Source organism: Camelina sativa, chromosome 13 (genome assembly GCF_000633955.1).
Source record: "Camelina sativa cultivar DH55 chromosome 13, Cs, whole genome shotgun sequence".
In the NCBI taxonomy this organism is placed as follows: Eukaryota; Viridiplantae; Streptophyta; class Magnoliopsida; order Brassicales; family Brassicaceae; genus Camelina; species Camelina sativa.
The window spans coordinates 240,274-254,719 of NC_025697.1; the positions used below are offsets into that span (position 1 = coordinate 240,274).

At 36.3% G+C, this 14,446-nt stretch overlaps 4 protein-coding genes and 1 non-coding gene across 6 annotated transcripts; 4 read left to right on the forward strand and 1 right to left on the reverse strand.

Annotated features, from left to right (window-relative positions):
- Positions 484-2,322, reverse strand: LOC104734167 (pre-mRNA-processing factor 40 homolog B-like). The gene is made up of 2 exons (XM_010453693.2): positions 1,301-2,322; positions 484-882 (listed from the first exon to the last, which is right to left on the reverse strand). Exons 1-2 carry the CDS (start codon positions 2,253-2,255, stop codon positions 557-559), a joined length of 1,281 nt encoding a protein of 426 aa, XP_010451995.1. The 5' UTR covers positions 2,256-2,322; the 3' UTR covers positions 484-556.
- On the forward strand, positions 4,514-4,586 carry TRNAA-AGC. The gene has a single exon. It is a non-coding gene; the product is annotated as a tRNA-Ala (tRNA).
- On the forward strand, positions 5,546-7,554 carry LOC104734168 (protein trichome birefringence-like 3). The gene is made up of 5 exons (XM_010453694.2): positions 5,546-5,824; positions 5,946-6,186; positions 6,280-6,451; positions 6,558-6,916; positions 7,058-7,554. Exons 1-5 carry the CDS (start codon positions 5,623-5,625, stop codon positions 7,392-7,394), a joined length of 1,311 nt encoding a protein of 436 aa, XP_010451996.1. The 5' UTR covers positions 5,546-5,622; the 3' UTR covers positions 7,395-7,554.
- Positions 8,086-9,604, forward strand: LOC109128418. The gene is made up of 5 exons (XM_019234669.1): positions 8,086-8,196; positions 8,333-8,424; positions 9,008-9,069; positions 9,187-9,245; positions 9,336-9,604. Exons 2-5 carry the CDS (start codon positions 8,345-8,347, stop codon positions 9,351-9,353), a joined length of 219 nt encoding a protein of 72 aa, XP_019090214.1. The 5' UTR covers positions 8,086-8,196; positions 8,333-8,344; the 3' UTR covers positions 9,354-9,604.
- LOC104734169 (mitochondrial succinate-fumarate transporter 1) lies at positions 10,481-12,589 on the forward strand. Of its 2 annotated transcripts, XM_010453695.2 has the most exons (3): positions 10,481-10,587; positions 10,693-11,369; positions 11,912-12,589. In XM_010453695.2, the coding sequence occupies exons 2-3, from the start codon at positions 10,971-10,973 to the stop codon at positions 12,449-12,451; spliced, it is 939 nt and encodes a 312-aa protein (XP_010451997.1). In that variant the 5' UTR covers positions 10,481-10,587; positions 10,693-10,970; the 3' UTR covers positions 12,452-12,589. The 2 variants fall into 2 exon arrangements, with proteins under 2 accessions (XP_010451997.1, XP_019089854.1); XM_019234309.1 differs by having other exon boundaries at positions 10,490-11,369.

Sequence of the window (14,446 nt, forward strand, 5' to 3'; positions counted from 1 at the left end):
GATTAGAGTGGGAAAATGTTGAAGGGTTTTACATGTGAACCAAAAAAACAAAAAAAAATCAGAAAAATACAAAAAACGTCAAAGAAGTAACGTTAGAAGGAGACCACGATTTGCATGTGAAATAGACATAAAGGAGACAGTTCGTATTTCGAAGTTACGGGGCTCTGCATATCTCAGAAGAAAACCGATTTGACTGTTTTTTGGACCATTACTTGTATATTTATAATTGTTCATCATATCGAATTTGAATAATAATTTTATTCTTTTGATACGAGTCACGAAGATTATCCTTGTGCTATATATTTGGTTATCGTGTGTGTTTCATCACACGATATATTTGTGTTTAGGATAGGCACATCTGTCTGCAGAACTATTTAAAACGAGTGCATCATAGTCTTTAGAAATTTAAATGTTACCCGTGGTCAATAACTTATATTGGCCTAGTAATTTCAGAAAATATGAATGGTAAAAATTGCACGAGTCTTTGGTTAACGATTGGATTATAAGATTATAAAACGACATACTTCTGATAATTAACTGACATCTGAAACTGAAACTAGATACAAAGTTCATCAACTAACTGGTCAATAACAAGGTCAAGAATCTCTTGACCAAATTCGACACAAAAATCTTCGACATGAGTAAAGTCAACGGGTTTAGTTGACGACGAAGCAGAAACCCAAGTGGAGGACTTCATGTCTTCTTCAGACAGATCTGATAGCATGTTCATCAGTTTTGTGATAAACTCTGTCTCTTCAGAATCATTGCTGTTTTCTTTCTTGGTACTTGTTTTATGTGTTGCTGGTGATGAAGAGCATGAAGATTTTGTTGTTGTCTCTACTTGCTTTGTTGTTGACAACTCCGATGCACTTTCTGAATCTCCTGTTTTTTTTTTTCAAATTAAAGTGATATTTAAAATATGATCGGGAAAATACAAATAAAAATTCTTGAAAATGTTGATAAAGTCTCATTTTCGCAGCTTTTTTTTTACAGTAAAACCAAGAAAAATGTTCAAAGGTTATATTTAAAATAAGATTTATCCGACGTTTATGGAAAATTCTTGGATTGGTCAAATTTTGAATAATACTATTAAGTATTTCAAATAAAGTGCTTGAATGGGTTAAAAACTTAAAATGTTGACCAATGACCAGATTTTTACTAACTAAACGTCAGAAGTTTCTCTTTTAGCAAACTTTCTAAGAAAATTCAAAAAATAATTAATTTACGTTCAAATATACTGTATATATTTTTTTTAAAAATGTAAAAGTAAAGAAATAAAAATAATATTTCGTAGACTCACCTCGTGAGAAGTAGTAGTCATCGTCAAGGATTAGATAATCATAAAGATCTCGATCAAGAACCGAAACTGGACTCGCGTTAGACTTATTCTCCGGCGACTCGCTCTCTTTTCCGACAAACTCATCCGCCCGAAGATTCTTTGATTCTCCTAGAAGCGCCGTCTTCTCCGACGACTTACTCTTAGACGGTGAAAGGAACCAACGAACTTTCTTAGCTCCGTTAACGTCACTTCTGTTCTCACTCTTCTTCTTCGCAACTTTTCTAGGCTCGTCTTTAAACTTCTTAGCCACTTTCTCGTTCTCCTTTTTCTTCGCTGGCGGTGGCAATGGTGGCTTCTTGGAATCTTCTACAACAACCTTCTCGAACCTTCTAGACCTTGAAAAAGACGATGATCCGACAAGTTCCCTCTTCTCGTCGAGCTTGTCGAGATACGACAGCAAAAAGTCGTGTTTCTTTTGTTGGTTATTGGAGCTCCATCTCGCCGAGGTTGGGACTATCTCGCGGAAAGAAACGGAAGCTTTGACTCTACGGCACTGGCGGTTACCGTCTTTCTCGTCTTCTTCTTCTTCTTCTTCCTCGTGACCTCTTAAGATGTAGTCCATGAAGTTAACCGACTTGCTCCGTGCGACAGCCGAACCGGTATCATCAAAATACCGGAACCGTTTGGATCCTGGTGCGGGATGGTCTAGCCCCATGAGTTTGGCTACGACGTTCGGAGGAGGAGGAGGAGGGGGAGGAAGAGGAGCTTGGAGAGAGACGTCATCGTTTTGGGTTTCGGTTTCGGTTTTGATCTCTTTCTTTGGCTCTTCGATTTCTTCGTAAGGGATCAGTAGTTGGAGTGTTTCGTCAGAGTCGAGGATGTTGTCGGAAGGGTGAGTTTGTTGGCTACCGGAGCATAAAAGACGACGGACTACCGTCGTGAGGCAGCCAGTCTTAGGGTTGGCTCGTTGGGTCATAGTGATAGTGTTTTTAGTAGGAGAGTGTGTTGAAAATGTGCAAGACGTTTTTGGTATTTATAAAGGACAAGAAGAACACACAGTTTCACATTATTTGCGAGGACCCACAGACGTAACTAGTTACTATTTAAATTGAAAGCAAAACTATGTGGGTAAACAACAAAAGTACTGTGAAATTTTGTTATTTTAAGTGACATTTGTGGTTCAATAAACGGTTATGATTAGTTTACTAAATTGTTATGCACTGAATAATACTACCTCCATTTCAAAAGATATGATGTTTTAGAAAAGTTTTTTTGTTTCATAATATAAAAGTCTCTATGCAACTTTTAGATTAGTTTAATATTTTATATTATATTTGTTAAAAGTAAAGATTTCTTAATCCGCATGCTTTAGCTAAAATATCCTATATTTTGAAACGAAGAGAATATATTTTTGCAATTTCACCGTTAAATTTTAATTTATTTCGTAACACGAATTTATAGTTCTGGATATATATTCACATATTGGTATGTATCTTATCACAATAACAAAAATAATACTAGATTATTTAGTATTTATTGGTATTATAAGAGGGAAAGTAACCATGATCATAAAATAAAGTTATATCCAAAGTGATATGCAGGAGAAGATTCTGTTTTTGAAACTCAACGGAAGAAAAGAGCTTTGGTACTTTTGAAAGAAATCAGGAATTAATAATGGCCTCATCAATTATTTCAAAATAAAGGTCATGTAACTACTTCGAGATTTTTTTTCCTCACGTAAGTTTTATATTAAAAAATGGTCATGCTTTGTTCTTAGTGCTTTAAAGCTTTAAACAAAATATGGTTACTAATTCTGATCTTTTAACTATGTGTACATGGTTATTTTTTACTTTTCAAACATATTTCACTTTTTTTTGGGGTAAAAAAAACATATTTAACTTCAGGTTGAAACTTGAATTTTGAAGCAACTGTTTAAAAATAGAAGACCAATAAGTGGTTAGTAATTCTGAAATAAAATGAGAATTTAGCTTTTGCTAGACGTCACAACTCACAACTGTCAATATTAATACGGTAGACCAATACTTTTAAAAATAATCAGTGGATTATCAACAATGTTAATGAATGATAGATCAACAATATGAACTACTAGGCTTAATTCTCAATGTGCACTGAACGGTAAAAGAATTCGTTTTAAAATTTAGAAGATTTAAATAATCTTAATCAGATATATAAATGGGCGGGATCAAGCTTTCGAATAGTAAAAGGAATCTTCAGAAGATGAATATAGTAAAGTTGCAAAAGGGCTCTTCGAAACCTATCTAGTTTTCTTTATTATTATTATAAATAAAAACATCGAAGGCTTGGAGCAACCAACTTTAAGGTAATCGTTAATTTATATTTGTCGCCGAGCTTACGGGATATTAATAATGGCATGATTAGTCTGATCATTACATTTAAATACGTTTAGTATGTTTCATAATATTGATCTTCTTCTTGTTTTATATGTTCATCTTATGGCACTTTAGAGAGCGTTGATTTTATAATCTCATTCATTGGTATAATACATGCACAACGGGTAACACAAAATATAGTACTTCTTTTAATTTCTTAGGATATGATGCTATTGTTATGTTTTCAATAAATATATATAGTTAAAAAAAAAGATTTGATAGCTTTTATTATCTGAATATTTTATTTTTATAAGGCATGATCGTCAAGATCAAAATTTCCAAATTCAAATTCGAAGTGTAAAAAAGAAAAGAAGAGTATGGTAGTATAAAATATTTACAGATTCTTTTTTTACTTTCCCTTTTTCCTTTTCTTTTCAACTTTTTACGTTCAAAATTATTTTTAACAAAAAACACGAGAAAATCTTAACTGCGTGGCGTCATTATCAAAGATGAAGTAGAAAGTACTTCGGTCGCTTAGTTCACACCGGAAACAAAAGAGGCAACGGAAACAGTGAGACAAGACTAAATTTATCTCTGACGCGCATGAAAAAAACATTGCCATCAAGTGATCAAGGAGACATTTGCCTTATCACCTTCACCTATCAACTCTCGACCAATCCCTACCCTTACGCATATGTGTTTCTTTCTTTTAAGCACCAACTCTACAAATTAATTTACTTTTTACAAATAAAAATCGAAATTAATATTGTTCAAAGCACTGAGAGTGAGAGACTGCATCAAATCGAGAAATATTTTCGGAAGCCCATTAGCAGCCCATATTAAAATATAAAAATATCAAATTATTGGGTAGTCTAACAACATTGGGGATGTAGCTCAGATGGTAGAGCGCTCGCTTAGCATGCGAGAGGTACGGGGATCGATACCCCGCATCTCCACTTTTTTTTTTTCCCTTCTCCTTCCTTTCTCTTGGTTTACCCCTTTTTCTTCATCATACAAAATTAGATTATTAGTAACGGAAAAATATGTTGTAACAATACGTTATGCATATAGCCACGCATATCATTAATTGTGAAAGTAGAAGTCTTAATGATTTGTGTTTGCTTTTAATAATTGTTTTCGTTGATCATCATCTATACCAAAAAAAACTAAAAGAGGAACTATTGTTGGTTTTACAAGCAACACCAACTATTTGTTTAGTTGCCTAGTTGGTGCGTGTTTTTATTTCGTTTCCATACGTTAAATATATTTTTCCCGTCGTTTAGTCTCTCTGATGTCGACGGCCAAGATAACAATCACTCAACTATTTGCTCATCACATTAAACGACTTTTTTAAGAATGATGATTTGATTATTGAGTTGATTAGCATTCCCAATCAAGTAGTCACTGGATGCTTTTCCCAAATATGTTTGTTTCTATTCATCTTTTAAAGCTTCAAAGCTGAAACCAAAGTTCTGGTGTATAAAAGAAAAGGAGTAATCGAAGAATCGAGTTAAGTAACCACATTTGATATGATTCAGATGTCGTATGTGTTTAACTGTTATTTTCTTTTCTGTTCTTTTCTTTTAGTATAAAGTAATGAGACTAATGTGTGTTCTATAAAGTAAACGACACCAGTTCTTTTTCAATATTCAACATTAACCTATTGAAATTACTTGATTGAATATATACAACTAATCGGAAGACGTCTTGCAGATTTATAATATATGAAAAAATGATCTAATCAATAACAATGTGCATTTCACGTTTACAGATTCTAATCGAAAAAAAACCCGAATCATTAACCTCCCCTAACCACATCTTTATTTATTTGGCAAAAAGATGGAAGCAACACATCCAAAACATGCCTTTAGCTTCACTCCTACTCAATCCATATTTTCCCAAAAATATAAACCCAACACCCTCGTACGACCTTTCCCTCTCTAATTCCCAAACCCGACACGTTTCCCATATTAAATTACCGAATTTGCCACTATGAGCTTCTTGATTCTTAACAGAGGAGCAGGAGGAACCAAGATTCCTCTCTCCATCATCGTACTCGTTCTATGTGGTTTCATGTTCTTCGTTCTCTTATACACCGAAAGAATCAGCTTGATGTCTTCTTCTTCCTCCTCTTCGTCTTCATATTTATTCAAGCTAAAGTCTTGCCCGAGGAAAGAAGTTAGCTCGAAACCTAGTAAGCACATACGAGACACTCGAATCTGAAAACTCTGTTTTTTTTTTGGTCCAATTTTGGTGTTTCTTTCTTGTGACGCAAGTATTCTCACGATGTTCCTCTAATCTTCCTTGTTGCCCAGAGGATAAAATTCGAAAGGAGAGATCAGAGATTTTGGAATTGCTTGACGACAGGTTCGAATTCGATCCTGAAGAGTGTAATGTTGCATCAGGGAAATGGGTTTACAATAGCTCAATCGAACCACTCTACACCGATAGATCATGTCCATACATCGACCGTCAATTCTCTTGTATGAAAAACGGACAGCAAGAAACTGATTATCTTCGGTGGGAATGGCAGCCTGATGACTGCACAATTCCACGGTATATATTACAACTTACTAAACACAAGCTAAATCTAGCTTGTTTCAGGGTTTGAGACAGAACCTTTATGAGCTTTGTTTAAATCCGAAACAGATTTAGTCCGAAGTTAGCAATGAACAAGCTCAGAGGGAAAAGACTACTTTTTGTGGGAGATTCGTTGCAACGAAGCCAATGGGAATCGTTCGTGTGTTCGGTGGAATCAATAATACCGGAAGGAGAAAAATCAATGAACCGTAGCAAAAGATACTTTGTATTTAAAGCTAAGGTACGTTTAGAGATCAATATTCAAAGCAAGGCAAACCTTCAAACCTTGTGTTGCAAGCAAAATATATATTTTGAATTTTCTCTGTTTTTTTTTTGTTGATTCATAGGAATACAATGCTACAATTGAGTTCTATTGGGCACCATATATCGTGGAATCAAACACGGATATACCTGTGATTTTGGATCCGAAGAAAAGGATAGTGAAAGTGGACTCAGTGGAAGATCGAGCTAAGTTTTGGGAAGGAGCAGATATTTTGGTTTTCAACACTTATGTTTGGTGGATGAGTGGTATCCGCATGAACGCTCTGTGGGGTTCGTTTGGAAATGGGGCTAGTGGTGCGGAGGCACTAGACACAGCGGTGGCTTATAGGCTAGGGCTCAAGACATGGGCTAATTGGGTCGACTCCACCGTTGACCCTAATAAGACCAGAGTCTTTTTCACCACCATGTCTCCTACTCATACTAGGTAAACATTGAGTTTTAAATGCCAATTAAGCAGCACTAGTTAAACAAAAAAAAAAAAAAAAAAATATTGGTTGGAGAAGTAATGTACTGTAATGTGTTTGTTTTGTGATTAACGTAAAGTGTTGTTATGTAAAACGTGCAGAAGTGCAGACTGGGGAAAGCCAAACGGCACAAAGTGTTTCAACGAGACGAAGCCAGTAAAGGATAAAAAGTTTTGGGGAACAGGGTCCAACAAGCAGATGATGAAAGTGGTGTCAAACGTCATAAAGCACATGGCAACGCACGTGACTGTGATCAACATCACGCAGCTCTCTGAGTACCGCATCGACGCCCACACATCAGTCTACACCGAGACTGGTGGCAAGATCCTAACAGCTGAGGAGAGAGCTGATCCAATGCGGCACGCTGATTGTATACATTGGTGTCTACCTGGTTTGCCCGATACATGGAACCGGATCTTATTGGCTAATTTGTTGTAAATCAATGCCTAGGAATCAGACTGAGGAGTAAACCGGGAAAAACCCATCAAAATCCTCTCTCTATTTGTTTCTTCGATTTGTTTTGTTTGATGAACTTTGTATGTATGTGATTGCGACGTCGTTTTTTTATAAGATCAAACATACTCGGCCCGTTTTTATATTTTACCTGGATGAAAATATATTATAAGGCCTAAATGGGCCTGGCACGTAAGAAACAATATATGGGCCTATTTGTAAATTGAGGGAGGAGGCAAGGGTAAAATAGGATATTCAAGACCATGAGTTTTTAGGTTAATGCTGACTAGTGTGTAATAACTACCGTCGGATTTTTTTTATGAGAACATCGTGAACGTCGAATGAGAGACATCAAAGCCCAGTAGTGATTGCGACGTCGTTTTCATAAGATCAAACAGAATCGGCCCGTTGTTTTTTATATTTTACCTGAATGAAAAATATAAGAAAGGCCTTATATGGGCCTAACGCGTAAGAAGAATTATATGGCCTATTTGTAAATCGAGGGAGGAAACAAGGGTAAAGTAGGAATTTCTGGACCATGAGTTTTTAGGTTAATGTTGCTAGTGTGTAATATGTACCGTTGGATTTTTTATATGAGAACCTCGTGACCGTCGGATGGGAGACACCAAGCCCAGTAACGTAACAACTCAATTCGCCGTCACGGTGAAGTTGTCTCCTTCTATATAATATCGGACGAATCTGGGATATGTAAAAAATAAGGGACTTGACAGAGACTTTTGTTGGGTCTCGCTCGAAACCTTCCTCTTCGTTTGCATCTTTGCATCAGGTTAGGCTGTGATTCCTACAAAATCTGCTCTTTTCCTTTACGTTCTTGTTTGATAAAATTAGGTTTGAATTCGATTTAGGGTTATAATTATTGACGTTATTAGGGTTTCGTTGGATCTGTTTTCTTTAATTGATAGGAAAGTGCGATAATGGCGGGAGGAGGAAACTTCATTGCCAGAGTTATTTCGTACGTTGCGAACGAGTTCATAGTTAATGGTTTGGCTAACAGGTACTCTCATTCTTAATACTACTCGATTTAGGGTTTTAAAATTGAATTTGTGGGTAGATGTAGTAGCTTATATATAGAAGCTTCTTTCTCTGGCTGAGTGGATTTATAAATAAGTTCCTCATCGGCTCGTTCATATCGAAGCAAGATAGCCTCAACTTACAGCTGGTCTGCTGCGTAATTTTCCATACGCTGCAGCGTAGGAAGTTTGATATATTTGTTTTTTTGAACAAGATTTGGCTTTTGTTTTGGAATTGTTTTCGTTTATTGTTGCTCTAAGCTATTGGGCAATGCATTTTTGTCCTGAGATTTGGGAAACTCAGGATCTACTTTTGTTTAGATTTGTTGGTTTCTCCATATGTTTTTTAGTGGTTTGCTGCCGGTGATGATTTTCGTAGGCTTGTCCTGATCAAATACATGACGTTACTCTTGAATCTAAGAAATTTCTGAGGCTATTTTTGTTTATCTTTGTTTCCTCTTTTCTATCTAGTTCTTTGGTATATTCAGACACTGCTTTAGATCTCCAATTGTTTCACGAGATTTGTTGTATTTATGGCTTTTGTAAATTTCTTATCTGTTTTGGCAGCCATGCTTTCCAGAGATTTGCTGTGAGGACTTCAAAGAGAATAGAAAACCTCTCGAAAATGGGTTTGTCTCTTTAACTTGAAGCATTAAAATTTGTGTTGTGTATTTCAGTATTTGCTTTCTCCCTCCTGTTGCACAATCTTATTAAATTGTGGGGTTTTTTTTTTTTGATTATTCCAGCCGCAGAGAGCAAGGAGAAAGTTGCTCAGCAAATGGAAGAAGTCGCCAAGAACATTGATGTGAGATTTTTTTGTCGCTTTCAATCTTTCATAGATTCTACAGTAGACGTTGTGATATTGAAATCTAAACTGCTCCGTTAACTTTTGCAGTCCATGAAGAAACAGTGATTATTCTCTTGGGGAATCTTATAATTTGCATGGCTCAGCTCAAGTAGAGAGGTCTGTTTATCTTTGTATAAAGAATGTTAAAAAGTAATAAGCGTGTGGGTTATAAACAACCAGTGATCTTTTGATGCTGTTTCTCTTCTTTTAAACCCCAACTTGACAGGAGTGACTGACCCTTATATATGAAGTTCTGTCAAGGAATTTCTATCGCTGCTACTTATTTGTAGAGCTCATTTATTGATTCTTTTTGTGTTTTGTGCTGGCTTTGAACTTAAATGAGTATATACGTAATCGATTTGAAAAGTTGTGAAATGTAAGACTCACAACGTATGACTGTAAAGAGCGTGAAGGTCTCAGGTGTACGAGCCAAAATGTCTAGAATCGATCGCAATATAAAATCTGAATAAACCATGTCCCACTGATATCCTCCAAAAATTTTTTGAATGAATCTTCGTAAATCATTCACATGTTGGTGTATACCATCTACTTGTTTGTAGAAAAGTTAAAGCAGTGCAAACGCAGACAAAAAAAGTACATACCAAGTGATTGTCAAGTACAGTTTAGGCAATAACTTGGTTAAAGAGTTTTAGTCCAAACGGTTTTCGAGCAAATATATAGTCAGTGAAGAGCATACTCACAGTTGGAGGATTAGGGTACCGGAATCGAAGTACTGCACATAACATGATGAAGTGAAAGGCACTGTGAAGCACAAATGGCATACATACAGTGCCATACGTGAAGCTCCTCTAGCACAGTCACACACTCACACACATTAATTTTTTAATAAATAGTAAATAACGTTTTATTATTTTTGCATTTCTAGTCGGAATGGAAAAAAGAAGAAGAAGAAGAGACGTGTAATAGCATAGCAAAACAAAGAAGAAGAAAACGTTAAAAAGGCAATGAAAAGGGAAAATAATGCTATTGGCAATTTTCGAACAAAAGACAATGACTAAAGAAGCATGGTCATTTAAAGTTGGGTCATTTACGACCGCTGAAGAAGAGATCAAATCAAATATGGTCCCTTTAAAATAAGAGGCCTCAAATAACTAACACCTACCATCTTTGTGGTGATTTTACGCCTATAAACTATCTGATTCTGGTTGTGAATTGTGATGAAATAATATTTTTGGAGTTACCAAGAAACATATACTAGATGAGAATGGAATCTCTATCAAGTCTGAACACCATGGACGAAGAAACGTTACGTTACGTCAGAGCAGCCGTGATACATTGCGTACTTTTTTACCAACCTTTTTTTTTCCTTTCTAATAGAATTATTTGAATAAGAATTGGATTTTCTTTGTTTAACAAATTGTAATTAGAAATATTTTTTTTTCAGAATGACACTTCTAGGAAAAGGGGTAGTGTTCTCTCTCTCACACTTCTCCACATATATATGTATTTAAAGGATTCAACAAGTTTAGCTTCGCTATTGTTGTTTTCTTTGTAAGCAAACAAATCTTGCAAAATCGATTTTAAACCAAAATTATCAAAACCATAAATAGAAGGTGAGGGAAGACTCTCTCTCTCTCTCTCTCTCTCTCTCTCTCTCTCTCTGCTTTCTTCTCCGTTTTTTTGTTTTTTTGATTCGCTCGGCCGCGGAGGGAGGATTCTAAAATGGCGGCGGCGGCGACAATGACGGAGCGGAGGAAACAGATACCGGCGTACATGAAAGCAGTGTCAGGGTCACTAGGCGGAGTAGTCGAGGCTTGTTGTCTCCAACCAATCGACGTAATCAAAACGCGTCTCCAGCTAGATCGTGTCGGCGCTTACAAAGGAATCACGCACTGTGGCTCCACGGTGGTTCGCACCGAAGGAGTTCGTGCTCTCTGGAAAGGTTTAACTCCCTTCGCCACTCACCTCACGCTCAAGTACACCCTTCGGATGGGATCTAACGCCATGTTCCAAACGGCGTTCAAAGATTCGGAGACCGGAAAGGTCAGCAACCGTGGCCGTTTGCTTTCCGGATTCGGCGCCGGCGTTCTTGAAGCGCTCGCCATTGTTACACCCTTTGAGGTATAAAAGCTTTCCGTTTTTGTTGCCTTTTTGGCTTAACTTTACAGGACAAAAACTCTGACGAAATCACATGTCTTCGGTCTTCCCTTCCCCTTAATATTTTATTAGCACTTTAAGGATTTGTTAAATTATAGTTTAATCATAGTTAGTTACTTTGGTTCAGAGAGATTTTAGTACAATTGAAAATTGTAGATTAATCTTGCACCAAACTCTCTGTTCATCAATACTTTAGTGTTTCTATTGAGAATTATTTATTCAGATCTGTATGATGGTTTTGGAACTGTGCTTTTGGTCACTATTAATCGTTGCCAATTCTTAATTATTATAAACAGTAAGTAGAAGCATTTCTAGTCTCTGACTGGTGTTTGTTTCTATGCATATCTGAGTAACAAATATAGTCTGTCTTGCTCTTGTTGTGGTTTGAGAGACAGGGTTTGATTCTCAAATGGTTTAAGGAGCTTTTGCATCTCATATGATTCCTTTACCTGAGAGCAAAACACTGTTTGAGTTCTTTGTTCCTCTTTTTTTCTTTATATCATCAGGTGGTGAAAATTAGACTTCAGCAACAGAAAGGATTAAGTCCTGAGCTCTTCAAGTACAAAGGACCTATACATTGTGCTCGAACCATCGTGAGAGAAGAAAGCATATTGGGGTTATGGTCAGGTGCAGCACCGACGGTTATGCGAAACGGCACCAACCAAGCTGTAATGTTCACAGCGAAAAACGCGTTTGATGTACTCCTGTGGAACAAACACGAAGGCGACGGTAAAGTCTTGCAGCCATGGCAGTCAATGATCTCAGGGTTTTTAGCTGGAACAGCAGGTCCGTTCTGCACAGGACCATTTGATGTGGTGAAAACGAGGTTGATGGCTCAAACCCGAGACGGTGAAGGTGGGGTGAGATATAAAGGGATGGTTCACGCAATTAGAACGATTTATGCAGAGGAAGGGTTAGTTGCTTTGTGGAGAGGGTTGTTGCCGAGGCTAATGAGGATTCCACCAGGACAAGCCATCATGTGGGCTGTGGCAGATCAAGTCACTGGTCTTTATGAGATGAGATATCTCCAGAACGCTCCTTTATAGTGAGGCACGTTTTTTTTAAATTTGAATCTGTCAATTTGGATTTTGATCTTCGGAAAAACGATTTGATCAAACAAATAAAACTACCCTCACGATTTATAACGGTGTTACGATTAATCAAATTTTGGGAGTTCTATTTGTTTTGTTTCTGTTGCCGTAGATGTCAGCGGTCAAAATTAGTGTTCTAATAACAAAATTGGCAACAATGATGTCAGGTGAATCCGGTTTTCCACTTAAAAAAGCTAGTGAAACTTTGGAACCGCCACGTCAATATTAGTTAGGGCTGGGGTCAGTTTTCTCTGGCCCATGTTTGAAACACATAAGACCCATGTTTGAAACACATAAGGCCCCCATGTTTGAAACACATAAGGCCCCCATGTTTGAAACTTGTATATTAATAATGCAAACGCTCTGCATTGGGTTTCTACAAAAACCCTAGTTGTTAGCCGCCGCCGCCATCTAATATTTTCATCGGCATCACAACCTCTCCTTTTTATAGACGGCTTCTGTTTTGAGTTCGCATCTATCTCTTCGTCTAGTAGTGTTTGTTCTTCGAAACGTTTTCTATGTTTTGTTTTTGGTTTGCTTTGTTTTATAAACTCTTTATGTAGTTTTTTCCTAATGAGGATTACAAATCAAAAGCTATGGGTCTGTTGATCAGATCCATATGATGCTATATTGTCATAGTTACTCTGATGGGAAATTTCTTCGTTTTTTTTAAAAAAATATTTTTGTATTTGTTTGAAAAGTTTTCAAGAATGGTTTTAATTATAGTGAGAAGGCAACTTTTTGCCGAGTGAATCGAACATCGATCTCTCTCTTTTTCCCAGTTGCCTAAAGCAAATGTATTGGCTGCCTGAGTGAGGAATTGTTTGATCGGTTATTCAATTCTTGATACAACCGATTTGTTCCTCTTTGCTGCCACATTATTTTGTTTATATATTTTTATGAAATTTTTGATTAATGGTTTGAATTTGTTTTAATAAGATGCTAGCTTTTTCTTTGGTCCGATTAAGTATGCGTGTCATTAAGTCTTTTGTGAAAATCATTAGTGTGTATGAATGATTGTTTTATTCCCTCACCATCTAAAGCAATACGATCAGAGTGATAACTTCGTCATCTCTATATCTTGGAACATAGAAGAAACTCCGCGATGAATTGCATAACATGTTTTAAGTTATATCACGCCACTGAATTCTATAACTAAATCTCGTTTTAAGATATTCCCTCAGATAATTAACATATGATTCTCGTTACTTTTACGTCATTTACTGTGAATTTATCGAATTACACAAAACAAAATCAATTATGGAGATTTTGTTCTCTTACGTAACGTATTAGCGTATACGAGATTGTCTCGTGTATCTGTCGAACTTAGATAGCTGTTTCGTTTACGGTCAAGGATCTGTTTCGTACCGTTGATTGGTTTTGTTGATCTCTCTTATCGCCGAACCCTGGCTGAGTATTATGGTTCAATTTAGGCTGTTAATGATAGGATTTAATTTGGGCCTAAGTGTTTGCAAATGAAATATAATAATATATTCAACAGTTTATTGTGTTCTCACTGATAATGGTAGTGTTGAATCGGCAAATGCCATGAAACTAAACCTTTAAACATATACTAATTTGACGAGGGAAAGTACCCCTTCAACCCTCAAAACTGGTCGACTTTATTAAAGTTAAAGACAGTTATTTCGGCTTTTGCTATTAAACCATGTTCGTATTGGTTTTAGGTTTTAAAAGCTAACACAAGCTTTACGACAAAACGTTCTAGTAATCAACTGAGATCAATTTGATCAATCAATCAGTTGACAAGTTGGGAGAATATGTTACCGGCCACTCTGTTGGTTTGAGAAATAAACAATAGGTTCGAGTCGACGGTAAATCATAGCACTAAGGGCATTTCCATCAGTTATACTGGATGTCAAAAAAGTTAAACAATAATATTTTTAATTTAATTTAATTTAATTATTTAATTATTTTTTTAGTTTGTCTAAC

Excerpts from the sequence above, each read along its gene's own strand:
- LOC104734167 (XM_010453693.2), bottom strand. The coding sequence starts at position 2,255 with ATGACCCAACGAGCCAACCCTAAGACTGGCTGCCTCACGACGGTAGTC. Across the intron at positions 883-1,300 it reads TGACTACTACTTCTCACGAG|GAGATTCAGAAAGTGCATCG; the intron begins GTGAGTCTACGA and ends AAAAAAAAACAG.
- LOC104734168 (XM_010453694.2), top strand. The coding sequence starts at position 5,623 with ATGAGCTTCTTGATTCTTAACAGAGGAGCAGGAGGAACCAAGATTCCT. Across the intron at positions 6,452-6,557 it reads ACTTTGTATTTAAAGCTAAG|GAATACAATGCTACAATTGA; the intron begins GTACGTTTAGAG and ends GTTGATTCATAG. Across the intron at positions 6,917-7,057 it reads ATGTCTCCTACTCATACTAG|AAGTGCAGACTGGGGAAAGC; the intron begins GTAAACATTGAG and ends TAAAACGTGCAG.
- LOC109128418 (XM_019234669.1), top strand. The coding sequence starts at position 8,345 with ATGGCGGGAGGAGGAAACTTCATTGCCAGAGTTATTTCGTACGTTGCG. Across the intron at positions 8,425-9,007 it reads GTTAATGGTTTGGCTAACAG|CCATGCTTTCCAGAGATTTG; the intron begins GTACTCTCATTC and ends CTGTTTTGGCAG. Across the intron at positions 9,070-9,186 it reads AGAAAACCTCTCGAAAATGG|CCGCAGAGAGCAAGGAGAAA; the intron begins GTTTGTCTCTTT and ends TGATTATTCCAG.
- LOC104734169 (XM_010453695.2), top strand. The coding sequence starts at position 10,971 with ATGGCGGCGGCGGCGACAATGACGGAGCGGAGGAAACAGATACCGGCG. Across the intron at positions 11,370-11,911 it reads CCATTGTTACACCCTTTGAG|GTGGTGAAAATTAGACTTCA; the intron begins GTATAAAAGCTT and ends TTATATCATCAG.